The following is a 13,547-nucleotide window of genomic DNA, read 5'->3' as shown; positions in this document are numbered from 1 at the left end:
TTCTCTCTCAGTGTTCTCATCTAACCCCAAGATTTCAATATAACATCTGTGTTTAGTACTCTCAAATCTAAATCTCTGATTAGTAATGGACAGATGGTTATTGAATAAGGCAAAGACAAAGCAGTGATATTTGGTGTTTTGGACTATTATCTTTCTTCCCTAAGGGAACTATTCCATTACTATGACAGAAAAAATGAACAATAGCCATTTAAATATATATATATTTGCTTTTATTTCACCTTTACTTTCCAATATATCCCTACCAACTTCTTTACCCAGTGCAGTTCAAGAAAACCAATCAATTATAATAATACAATAATTGTTAATAATAGCTAGCATTTTATATTGTTTTGATGTTTATTAAGAGCTTTACAAATACTATCTTATCTCACATATATGTACTATATACATATATAACATAATATAAACTACATATACACACATACATATATTCATGCATGCAATATTCCATGCTTATAGTCCTCCACCTCATCAAAGAAGTGAGGGAGATACAGTTTCTCAATTCTTCTCCTAGATCAAACTTGGCTATTATAATTTATAGTTCGAGTTCAGTTTTTTTTTTTTTTTGAATGGTAGTAATTTTGATCTGGAACAAAGGAAAAGAAAATCAAATGCTAGATCTAACTTTCATTCATCCCTGCTCTTCTTCCAGGTATATTCTTTTCTTGACTGATTTCTTGGTATTTCAGGCACAGGATACATTGACAACGTGACCCTGATCTCAGCTCGTCCCATCTCTGGAAGCCCAGCACTGTGGGTTGAAAAATGTGTGTGTCCTGCTGGGTATAAGGGACAATTCTGCCAAGATTGTGCCCCTGGATACAAAAGAGACTCTGCCAAACTTGGGCCTTTTGGAAGTTGTATACCATGTAACTGTCCAGGTGGAGGAGCTTGTGACCCAGATACTGGTGAGAGAAACTAAACCAACCTTTTGAAGGTAGCATAGGTGATTAAGGGGATATATAGATATATTTGTATGCATTTATATAAATACATATGTGTGTATATGTGTGTGTGTAGTGATAAGTATAGGGATATAGATGTACAATAAATGTATAATATACACACATATATAATATATATTTTATATGTGACTACATGTGTGTATGTAAATATATGTGGGTATATATTGTGATACTGTATGTATGTGTGTTTATGTGTGTGTGTGTGTGTGTGTGTGTGTGTGTGTACATATCTCTATCTAGCTATTTGAAGGATTTTGGGATTGTTAAAGGATGGGAATTGTGCCTGACAATAATATCTGTTGATAGAAAAAGAATAAAATGAAATAGTTAAAGACATATTCCATCAGTTTGGTTCAATTATGGAAATTCTATGGAAAGGAGCTATACTGCAGAATATGGTTGTCATGGTTCAGTTTTGATGGAAGAACTGGTATCGAATTATTTAGTTATGTCTGACTCTTTGTGACCCCATTGGGGGGTTTTCTTGGCAGAGATAATTGGGTAGTTTGCCATTTCCTTCTCCAGCTCATTTTTCAAATGAAGAAACTGAGGTAAGCAGAGTTAAGTGACTTGCCTAGGATTTTACAACTAGTTCATATCTGAGGCTGGATTTGAACTCATGAAGATGAATTTTCCTGGTTCCAAGCCCAGTGCTCTACCCATCGCGCCACTTAGATACCCAACATCTCTATAGTTATAGTTATGTTGTAGGAATTTTACAGAAGGACCAAAGAGGATGTGAATACTAGCTGAATGTGGCAAGTTATAGCTAATGTTCTCAGCCTGGGCAGAAGGGTGGGAATGATCCTAGATTTGGGCAAAGGATGGGTCTACCTCCACTTAGCACTTTAGTGAGAAGTGCTGGTTGTTCCCTTGATGGAGTTTGGGGAGAGCTTGGGGATGCAGATTTTTCTTAGCAGGTTTTGTTCACAAGCTGCATGCAGATTACAGAAAAGTCATTTCGGTTGATTTAATACTTACTTTTACTCATTTCTCTGTCCTTTTCCTGTGTTTTCCAGGAGATTGTTATTCAGGGGATGAAAACCCAGACATTGACTGTGCTGACTGCCCCATTGGTTTCTATAATGATCCCCAGGACCCACGCAACTGCAAGCCATGCCCTTGTCAAAATGGCTTCAGCTGCTCCGTGATGCCAGAGACAGAGGAAGTTGTCTGCAATAACTGCCCACAAGGGATCACCGGTAATGGCCATGCTCCCTTTATAGCCTAGCTGATTTCTCTTCTGACAAGAATGACACTGCATAAACAACACCAATTTCTAAGGAATTTACCAACTTTTATAGCTTCTGATCTCTTCCCCCCCCCCTTTTGTTGTTCCAACATGGGTGTATTAGGTACAATTCAAATTGCAAAGAGCATTGGATCTAGAGGGCAAGATCCCCGGTTCAAATCCCAATTCTGTGGTCTATTCTCCATTTGACATTAGATGAACCACTTGTTCATCTCTGGGTCTCAGAGTCTTATCCATAAGAATGAGGGCATTAGACTCAATTATGTCTAAAATCTTTTCCAGTTTCTAAATCCCCATTTTATAGATAAGATTATTAAGGAATTCAGAGTTCTTTAATCCAACTTGTACACAAAACTTGAGTCATATCTACACTATTCTTAAGAACTGGCTATCCAACTTCCACTTGAATACTTCAAACGACAGGAAAGTCAGTGGCCCCCTTTTTTAATCAGAACAGCATTTGCCTATTTTCAGTCTCAAAGAGTGATCATAAGATCATAGATTTGAGGTTGAAGACATGTTATTGTTCAATTATTTCTGATTCTTTGTGGCCCCTTTTTGGGGGTTTTCTTGGCAAAGGTCCTGGAGTGGCTTATCATTTCCTTCTCTAGTTTATTTTACAGATGAGGAAACTGAGACAGACTTGTCCAGAGTTTAGTTAGTACGTATCTGAAGCCAGATTTGAATTCAGGAAAATGAGACTTTCTGACTCCAACTCCAACACTATCCACTGAGCCAGCCACCTAGCAACCTGGGAGAGAACTTGGATGTCATCTTGTCTAACTCTTTTACTCTACAGCTGAGGCAACAGACACAGAAAGGAAAATAATTTGTCACTTTAGATTTATCACACAAATAATTCATGGAAGAGTCAAGATTTGAACTTAGTTCCTATGACACTATATTCATCAGCAGTGTTTAACACTCTCTATTATCCCATATTGACTCCCAAAGTCATTCTCTCAAATACTCAAATGGAACTACAATCTTATTAATTTGGGACTTCCCTCCAACCATGCAGATTGCAGATCATGGCCTATTCCTCCCTGAGCATCTTGGGAGAATCTGGTCCGTGTCTTCCCAAAAGTTTGCCCCATGCTTGCCTTCCTTTCTCCCAACTTTGAAAGGGTACCAGTGCAATGCTCTACTCATCTACCTGTCCTCCCTTGCTCTTGACCCAGAACCAATCCCTATAATCTTTCTTAGGAGTTTCCTTAATCTTTATTCTTTGGAGTTCCAGTCATATTTTTCAGGCTTCTCATCCCTACCATGAGTTCTTCAAATCCCATAACTCTCAGTTCAGCTTCTTTATGACTGCTTTATGCTCTCTCTCCAACACGGGGTTCAGATTACCGTTGCTTCAGTGCCAGTGTGGGCTTGTATCCTTGGAATGACCCCAGTCACCTCAGCTTTTCCTGATCTTTTAAGAGCCTTGCTCTGGACTTGCTAATGGTCGTTTTTGCTTATCTGTCCCTTCCCAGGTGCTCGCTGTGAGCTCTGTGCTGATGGCTACTTTGGAGACCCCTTTGGTGAAAATGGTCCTGTAAGACCCTGCCAGCCCTGTCAGTGCAACAACAATATTGACCCCAGTGCACCTGGAAAATGTGATCACTTGACAGGGGAATGCCTGAAATGCATTTATAACACAGCTGGCTTCCATTGTGACCAATGCAAAGAGGGCTACTTTGGGAATCCTCTGGCTACTAATCCAGCGGACAAGTGTCGGGGTAGGAATGTGACCCTGGAGGATTTGATGGTACTTGTGTGTGTGTGTGTGTGTGTGTGTGTGTGTGTGTGTGTGTGTGTGTGTGTATCTGAATGCAAGTTGTGCATAGAATCAGGGGAAAGAAAATATTGGAATGGCCAGGCAAGGAATATGGAGTGCCCAAAGTACAGCAACTAATCCCTTCTGGTCTCCCTGACTGATTTAGACCTGAAACCGCTTTCTTCTTTTTCCTATAATTTCCCTCTTTTTAGCAAGAGACCTTTCTCATTCCCTGCCCCCTCTGTGGCAGCCAGGACTTTCCCCCTGAAATAACTGTCCATTCCCCATTTTGTAGGGACCTCCTGCATTTGAATATAAGCTCCTTGAAGGCAGAATCTATTTATTATTAGTATTTTTTATTCTTATTTTAGTTGTTTCCCTAGAGTTTAACAAAGTTCCTGGCACATGATAACCACTTAATAAACACTTGCTGATTTATTGCTAATTAAGAATCCTCCAAGAGAGCTGGGGCATGGCAGAGCAGAATTCTAGCAGGGAATTACAGGGTCTCTAATGGGTTAAAACTGGGTGAGGAGCTTGAGGAAGCCAGGTTTACATTCCTAAGGGGAAGAGGAGATAAAAAGGGGCCATAGCTTGGGTATAATCCTGAGGCAGGTAAAGTGGAAAGTGGCTGCCAAACTTGTTGGGGGAGAGTCATAAATGGTTCCAGAATAAGGCAGTGCAAACTAAAGCTAAGAGAGGGACAGGGTGTATCTAATAAAGTGGTTTAAGAGACCCTTGCAGGAAGTCAGTACAACTGGGCTGCGGTATGAGTGACTCTCAAAGCTTCCCTTGGAAAGATTCCGTTTTTAGTCAAGTATCTTAAAGGATTCCTAAGTCTAATCCTGTGCTGCTGTTTTGGATACTACCCGACTCACAGGATTGTTGAAAGATAAAAGCTTTGTAAACCTTTAAGGCTCTTATATAAATGTGAGTTGTTATTTCAGATGAAAGGAATTATTATCTATCATTCCTCACAGGATCATAGATTTAAAGCTGGAGAGGATTCTAGAAGCTATCAAGTTTAATTCCCTTACAGATGAAGGAACTGAGGTTCAGAGAGGTTAAATTACTACACAAGATCACACAGCTCTTAAGTGTTAGCAGGAAGATTGGAACCCAGAGTCACACAGCTAGTCAGTGTCTCAGATCGGATTGGAACTTGGGACCTCCTAATTGCAGACCCCAGCTGTCTAACCAATACACTCCCTGTCTACTTTATTCTACTCTGCCCTTTCAAGTCTTACTTGTTGCATGTTGGTGCTAAGGCTAGTAATGAGTTCAGTGTTTAAGTTGGAACTTGATTTTATGACTTGGAGTATCCAGACTCTGAATTATATACCTGGTCCACAGGGTCTCGGTGAAATAATCAAGGCCTAAATGGTCCTTGGACTTCTGGACTTGTCAGAATCCCTAATCCCCCTAAGAGAATCCCACATGTTTACAGGGGACCCTGTGTATCGAGACTTCATGGCTAGAGATAATGGGAAAGCATCAGCTCTGGAATCTGCCCTCAGAATTTCCCCCTGACAATTACCTCCTATGTGATATAAATCACTTAATCTCCCCTGTCTTCAATTTCCTTGTTTTTATAATAAGGGAATTTGAATAAATGGCATCTGGGCCCCTTCTAACTCCTATAGATCCTATAACTGAAAATAACCTGACACCTGTATGGGTCCCCAAATATTGCCAATGAAAATGAATTCTCCGGGGATCTCCTGCATCAGATTATTTCTTTTTTTTAAAATAACTTTTTATTAATAGAACCCATGCCAGGGTAATTTTTTACAGAATTATCCCTTGCATTCACTTCTGTTCCAATTTTTCCCCTCCCTCCCTCCACCCAGATTATTTCTTTTTTAAATTTATAATAGCTTTTTATTTTTCAAAGATAGTCTTCAACATTCACAACGGCAAAACCCTGCTTTTCATATTTTTCCCTTCTCCTGACCTCTTCCCTCTCTTAGACAGCAAGTAATCCAATATAGGTTAAACATGTGCAATTGTTTTAAACATATTTCCACATTTATCATGCTGCACAAGAAAAATCAGATCAAAAAAGAAAAAAATGAGAGAGAAAAAACCAAGCAAGCAAACAAAAAAGGTGAAAATACTATATTGTGATCCATATTCAATCCCCATAGTCCTCTCTCTGGATATAGATGGCTCTCTCCATCCCAAGTCTTTTGGAATTGGCCTGAATCACCTTATTGCTGAAAAGAGCCAAGTCCATCAGGATTGAACTTCACCTAATCTTCTTGTTGTATATAATATTCTTTTGATTCTACTCATTTCACTTAGTACCAGTTCATGTAAGTCTCTCCAGGACTTTCTGAAATCATTGGATCAGATTATTTCTTGTTAGTTTGAGAAGAAACCTACTTTTATGTGGTACAAAAGGCACTAGGTTTTAAAGGACTTTAAAAGTCAGAGGATTTTATATCATTTCTTGAAGGTAGTAGGGAGATACTGGAATTTATTGAATAGGAAGATCATTTTGACAACTGAGTGAAGGATGACCTGGAATGGGAAGAGAATTGAAGGAGAAGGACAAACTACAGGCTATTGCAGTCGTGTGGGTGTGAGGGACTGTCCTCAGGTGATGGCAGCCACATAAAGAGGTATAAATGAGATGTCATAAAGGTTGGACATCACAGCAGAATGGAAATGGGGACGGGAAGTGGGAGACAGTGAGAATTGGAGGATGACTCCTGAGTGATCAGGAGAACAGAGGTGGTCCTTGACAATTATAGTACAATTAGAAAGAGGGAAGATTGAGGGGTAGATAATGGGTTCAGGTTTGGACATGTTGAGGTTAAGATATCTGTAAGATGACATCTCATTCAAGATCTCTAATAGGCAGTTGAAGATGTGAGGCTGGAAGTCAAGAGAAAGATTAGGGCCACATATGTAGATTTAGGAATCATCTACAAGGAGATGAGAGTAGAATCCAAAGGAGCTAATAGAATCACCAAGAAAAATAATATAGTGGGAAAAAAGTATGTGGTCTAGGGTAGGCAATAAGAGACTGAAAGACAGACTGTTATAGTATTAGTCTATGGATCTTCTTCTTGGAAATATACCTGTTTGAGAAGTAGATTTCTGATAATGAATAGAAAGCAGAAACAGGTATTATCTGGACCAGAAAGGGGCAAGAATTCTTATCCAGTGACTTGACATTCTCCATATTTATCTTTCATAGCTCTTTTTTTCCCTCCTGAAGTTAACCTCGTTTAAGATTTTTCCTTTATTATTAAGAATATTCCTTAATATTAAGATACTCCTTTAAGATATTTCCTAATTTCCTTTAAGATTTCCCTCTATTTTCTCTAGCTTGCAACTGCAACTCAGTGGGATCTGAGCCCCAAAGGTGTCGAAGTGATGGGAGCTGCATCTGTAAGCCGGGATTTGGGGGTGTCAGTTGTGACCAATCAGCATTAACCAGCTGTCCAACTTGCTATAACCAAGTGAAGATTCAGGTAAGTAAGCTCTTTTCCTAATGTTTTTGCCACCCAGAGTATTTCCTGTTTAAAGTCCACAAGGATTTCAAGGATAATAAGAACTCAAGTGATGGATGGGTGGGAGATGCTCTGGTGGGAGCAGCTGGAGTTCTTTCTGACTACTTGATAGTGGTATTAATGAAATGGTATTTAAGGTCTCACAGCCCTTTCTGTGTATGTTACTTTTTAAGGAATGCAATTAGAATATCAATCAATAAAATGTAAATTAATTTGAGAAGTCATAACACAAATGGTCTCCAGATATCTCTCCAAAGTTCAGGGAAGAATGTAAATATTTGTTCTTCAGGGTCCCAAAGAAACCTCAAATGTAGAACAAGCTGAACTCTGGACAGAAATGTTTCAAAGTTTCTCAATAGGTTCTAGTCTCAAGGTGACTGAGAAATCTTGGTTTCCCTCTGTGTTCTGATCCCGTCTCCCGTGCTGGTTTCAGCTGGACCAGTTCTTGCAGCAGCTGCAGAGCTTGGAGGCTCTAGTTTTGAAGATACAGGCTGGTGGTGGGTCCCTACCCAATGCAGAACTAGAAGGCAGGTTGAAGGAAGCGGAGGGGACCCTTCAGGACATTCTGCGAGAAGCTCAGATCTCTGAAGGTAATGAAGAACAATTTCCCTTTTCTTTAGACAGAAAAGGGAAGGAAAGGTCACTATGGGGAGGTAGTTCTATGCAGTGGAGTGTCTCTGCTTGGATCAGTATCTCTATGTCCCTGAGTCCCAAGCCTTTATCCTTGAGGTCCCCTGTAAAATGAGCTGAATTTGGAACCAAAGATCTGGATTCAAATCTCAGCTCTGCCACTTGCTTCTTATGTAATTTTAATGATGTATTTTCCTTAACTGTGGATCTGACCATTTTACTCCCCTCCTCAATAAACTACAATGGCTCCCTATTGACTCTGGCATAAACCCTTTTCTTAGGCATTTAAGATTCTTCACAATATGGCCCTAACCTAAGTACTACCCTAAGTACCACGGCCAGTGGTCCAGCCAAAGTGACCCTCTCTTTTTTTCTCACACATGATCTGCCTTCTTCCAACTCTGGCCATCCCTAACCTCTGGAAGGCACTCCTACTTTATCTCCACCTCACAGAATTTGTCTCTTCCTTCAAGATATAACTCAAGTATTACTTTCTATTCTCCTGCCCTGTCTCCATTCCTGCTGCTAGTGTTCTTGTCTAATTACTTGATATTTATTTTATATTTCCTCTATACAAATCTATTCTCTGAGTGTCTACATAGTATAGTTTCTACAGAAACTACAGAGTAGTCTTTCTAAAGAATATAAGTTCCTTGAGGGCAGGGAGTATTATTTTTTTGGGGGGTATGACCAGGGTCTCCCATGTTACAATAATAAACACTTGTTGATTTATTGAGCATTGGCAAATTACTTAACCTCAAAGGGCCTCAGTTTTCTCATGCATAAAATGTGTTTGAATCTATGATCTCATGATCCTCTTTGGAAATTGAAGAACTAACTGTTAAGGCTTTTTTGACCCAATATGCAAGCAGGATAATCAGAGGACATCTGTATCTTTTGTAATCCTATTATCCTAATGAACTTCTCTTTGTATGTCCAGGCTCCAGTAGGTCCCTGAAGCTCCGCCTGGACAAGGCAAGGGCCCAAGAGACCAATTACCAATCACGACTGGATGAACTCAAAATGATGGCGAACAGAATGCTGGCCTTGGGGAATCAGTATCAAAGCCAAGTCCAGGATACCCGGAGACTGATTGCCAAGATGAGATTGAGTTTGGAGGAAAGCAAAACCTCCCTAAGCAATACTGTAAGTTTATGTTCTGAGGCTCGTAGGTGAGCTTCTCAGTAGAAGACCCAACTTTATTCACTTGACCACTTCCATGTCTTCCCCCCTCCTCTCTAATCTCTGCTCTAAGTTTTTTCCTGTCATCTCTCTGCCTTGGAATTTTCTTTCTTATAACCCTTCCATCCCTACCTTTTGTGTTCTTTTTTCTCCATCAAATCCCAGATTCTTTACTATTCTGTTACCCCTCTTATTTCACTCTCCATGTTGAGCTCCTGCCTCCTCTCCCTTCATTCTGCTTGGTCCAAGAAGTTGGTCAAATAAGACAGTGGAATTGTGAAAATTATTCTGATGAGGGTTTTGTGCTTTTCTCTGCAAGAGGCAAACCCAGATTAATGTTCCACTAGAGAATTCTCCAATGTGATTCGTTGTGGTAGGGAAGTGATTGTGGATTCTCAAAGACTATGGCAGACGAATGCAAGCTGAAGTGGACCAGACAAAGATGGAAAGGCTTAAGTCCAGGATCAATTGATGAACTGTGATGTCAATTATTTGGGGCCCGATCTAGCTGAATTTTAAAAGACTCATTACTAGGTTTGACTACTATATTGTCAAAATCACAGATCCTTGAGATATTGAGGTATAATCCAATTCTGTAGAGGCAGGATAGGATCAATTGAATTATGTTATTTGATCTGAGAGAAGGAGATAGTGGTGGGGAGATGGGAAACACAAGGATCTAGGATCAGATGCTGTGTTAGAGAATTCAGATTGACTGAGTCAGGTTGAGATATGGAGATATACCTTGTACCATAAGGATGGAGTAGCACCAACTGGAATGATCCTAAAGAGTCAGATTCCTTGCTTCTGTGGTTACAAGGTTAAGTGGTAGAACATAAGACCTTTCTATTCTTCCCTCCAGAATATTCCACCTTCAGACCAGTATGAAGGACCAAACAGCTTTAAAACACTAGCCCAAGAAGCCTGGAGTTTAGCAGACAGGTGAGTCACATTTGGAGGTATTAACCTGGAGGCTGACTCACCCAAACTGGAGACTTAACCACAAGAGCTCTCTGGTCAACCTTGTCCTGGAAAAAATAACCATCCACCTGCCTCTGTGTGGATTTGAATGCTTGTTATTTTATTTTTTTTTTTTAAAGGGCTCGAGTTCTTTAGATATACAATAATGTAGGAGTTCTTAACCTTTTTTTTTTTTTTTTGGATCATAGATACCTTTGACAATCTGATGAAACCAATGATCCCCATTTCAGAATGTCTTTAAATGCATATATTAAAATATTTAGGATTACAAAGAAAGCTAATTCTATTGAAATAGTTATCAAAGTGTTTTAAAAGTTCACAGACCCCAGATTAAGCGTCCCAGTGGTAGTACAACCTACAGATGTTTCCTTTTATAAGGAACGGTTCTGGGATAAAGGCTGGGAGCATTTTGTTCCCAGCTGCTCCAAGTGTGACTCTTAGGCTAAGTACTTGTAGGGCCCAGCTCCTGGGGCCACCTGGAACTGGAATGAATGAGCTTTTGGGAAAGAACTCTCTGCAGCCTGAGGGGACTCAACTGCTCTATTCCAACTAAGCCCAGGAACAAGTAGCAACAAGTAATGACCAGGCAGTCTGGTTGGGGGCCAACCCTACAATCAGACAAGCTTGACAGGGGCCTAATGACTGCTGTAAAACATATGTCAGGGATCCTGAAGCTTTTGAGTCCTTTTGAGAGTCTTAGTGTGATGCTCAACAGGTGGGGGGAAACTCAGTTGATCTCCTATGGAGCTGAGTCAGTCCAAGGGGGCTGGTTTGGACTTCTACAGGGTGAGCTATCCCTGCAAAACTTCACTTGGCTTTTGGGGGGAAGGGCAGGAAGAACATCTGGGATGATTTTGTTGACAAAGGTTTCTTTGGAGTCAGGCCCAGTTTAGGAGTGGACTAATGGGAGGAAAAAATAATCTGGCAGAGATATCGTGAGAAGCTTCTCGGTATAAAAAAGAGCCTTGAGATGTAGGAAACCACTCACGTTAGAGAGATTGTACAGAATGAATATTTCTGTACGCTGAAGGGATCTGGAACTTTCACTTATTTAGCAAGCTTTTATTATTACATTCTTCATATTATTAAGTATTTTATTATATAAGAATACTTATAAGTATTCTTAGTACTTCCTTATTTCTTACTTACAGTCAACTTAACTACACTATATCCCTCTTTATAATCCTCTGAGGGATACTCATGTCTAATTAGAGACTTTAGGATGACAACCATGTAATAACACTGGTAGAATATTAGAATTTACAAGCTGGGCCTTTGTTTTAGGGAGAAGTTTGAGGTCTTCGAAATTATTTGCAATTTCTCAAAGGCAAGCCAGTCCATTCTCCTGCTGCTCAGTTCTGGGCCTAATGTGTCCATTTGTGGTATCTCTCCAAGATTAGATGAGTTTTGTGGGTTCGTTTTCTAATTCCATATCACAGTCTGGAAAGTAGATAACATCTCCATCTTCTTCTTGTGTGTGTTTCCCCCAAAGCCCTACTGGGATGCTCATTGTGATGGCCTGGATTCTTGATGGCTATGTTGGATGAGTCTGTTAGATGGCAATTTCTGTCATTTAAAACAAGGCATTGAGTACAAGTCCTCAGGTTTTAACTATTGAATAACAAAAGATCTTGAAGTCAGATATTTTCATACATACATATGATACTGCCAAGAGGGGAAATTTCTTGATTCTTCATTTTATGATTGTTCTCTGGTATCAAATTCAAACAGAAGCAGGGGCCATTAAACTTCATGTACAGAACTCTGCTGGTATCTACTGAATTTATAAAACCACTTAATGACATTGTCTAAATCCTATTGTAGTTTTATTTATTTCATTATTTCCTAGTTGTATTTTTAGATGATTCAAGCAGCACTCTTGTTATGATGCTTATGATACACCTGTTTCTATTATTTAAAGGATGCTCTATTATATCTACTCTGAGGTAGTTATTCACTTTTCTACTTGTCTTTCTGGGGCAAGTCTGCTCTGCCATTCCCTTTCCTTTGATTTACATGAAAGATCAAAAGGAAGAAGGCAAATGTTTCAACCTTTGTTTATGAGAACTCTAATGGGATTTCAAATTCTTACCTTTCAGTCATGTAAAGTCAGCTAATGATATGGAACGACTGGCTGGGGAAACCAGGGATTATTCTGACCAAGCCTTGGAACTGGTTCGCAAAGCTGTGACTGAAGGAGTGGGAAGCAGCAATGTGGATAGCTCTGTGGTACAGGGGCTTATGGGAAAGTAAGTTTGAATTCACTATAACAATTATTGGAAGGGAAGGGGATAGAGAAAAAGGGAAGACTTTTTTTATGGGAACCTAGCAAGTCTGACTCTTTCTAGGTGAGATAATAATAAAACTCCTGTGCATAGTAGCTAACGGTAACATTGATATAGCTCTTTAAAGTTTGGAAAGTAAATATTTACTTTACTGGATAGAGTGCCAGCCCTGAAGTCAGGAGGATCTGAGTTCAAACCTGACCTCAGACACTTAACACTTCTTAGCTGTGTGACCCTGGACAAGTCACTTAACCCCAATTGCATCATCCCCCCCAAAAAACCCCTAAAAACAAGAATACAAAAACAAACAAACAAATATTACCTTACTTAATCCTTATAAAAACCCTGGGATATAAGTGCTGTATTATACTCATTTAGGGAAACTGAGGCTGATGGAAAGGATATAATTTGCCCATTCACATAGCTGGTAAGTGTCTGAGGCAGGATTTGAATTCTGATTATCTTGATTCCAAAGGTAGGGTTCTATCCATTGCAAATTCTCCTGATGGTTTCTTTCTGTAGATTTGAAGAAGCTAAATCCCTGGCCCAGCAGTTGCAGAGGGAGGCCGGTCAAACTGACACTGAAGCAGAGAGATCCTACCAGCAGAGCCTGCGCCTCCTGAACTCCATGCCTCAACACCCCCAGATCGCTAACCAGGCTTTCCAGGTGAGAGGGACCCCCAGGGACAAACTGGAGGCAGCAAATAGCAGAAACACACAGCTCTTCTCTCATCTTCTGGGGATGCCATTCCCCTAGTGTGTATTCCCTCAAGTCGAAAGGATGGTCTTTTTTCAATCTACCGTGTATGAACAAAATTTTGAGGAAGACATGACATAGCCTTGATCTCTTTGAAGTGGCAAATTGTGAAGTTAAAAGCTGATTTTTTAAAAAAAATAAATTTTTACTGTTGGTCAACAATCAACAAGCATTTAAAAAAATAAACA

At 39.8% G+C, this 13,547-nt stretch overlaps 1 protein-coding gene across 1 annotated transcript in view; it reads left to right on the top strand.

Moving 5' to 3' along the window:
• Positions 1-13,547, top strand: part of LAMC2 (laminin subunit gamma 2) — a 75,388-nt gene that overhangs the window by 47,357 nt on the left and 14,484 nt on the right. Inside the window, exons 9-17 of the mRNA XM_051998809.1 lie at positions 711-929; positions 2,006-2,188; positions 3,720-3,965; positions 7,340-7,485; positions 7,958-8,114; positions 9,095-9,300; positions 10,199-10,278; positions 12,417-12,566; positions 13,125-13,269. Of these exons, the coding sequence (XP_051854769.1) occupies positions 711-929; positions 2,006-2,188; positions 3,720-3,965; positions 7,340-7,485; positions 7,958-8,114; positions 9,095-9,300; positions 10,199-10,278; positions 12,417-12,566; positions 13,125-13,269 (1,532 nt within the window). The remainder of the gene's footprint in view (positions 1-710; positions 930-2,005; positions 2,189-3,719; positions 3,966-7,339; positions 7,486-7,957; positions 8,115-9,094; positions 9,301-10,198; positions 10,279-12,416; positions 12,567-13,124; positions 13,270-13,547) is intronic.

This window comes from Antechinus flavipes, chromosome 4 (assembly GCF_016432865.1).
Source record: "Antechinus flavipes isolate AdamAnt ecotype Samford, QLD, Australia chromosome 4, AdamAnt_v2, whole genome shotgun sequence".
NCBI lineage: Eukaryota > Metazoa > Chordata > Mammalia > Dasyuromorphia > Dasyuridae > Antechinus > Antechinus flavipes.
The sequence above is the reverse complement of the archived record's forward strand: the minus strand, read 5'-3'. Positions and strand labels throughout refer to the sequence as shown.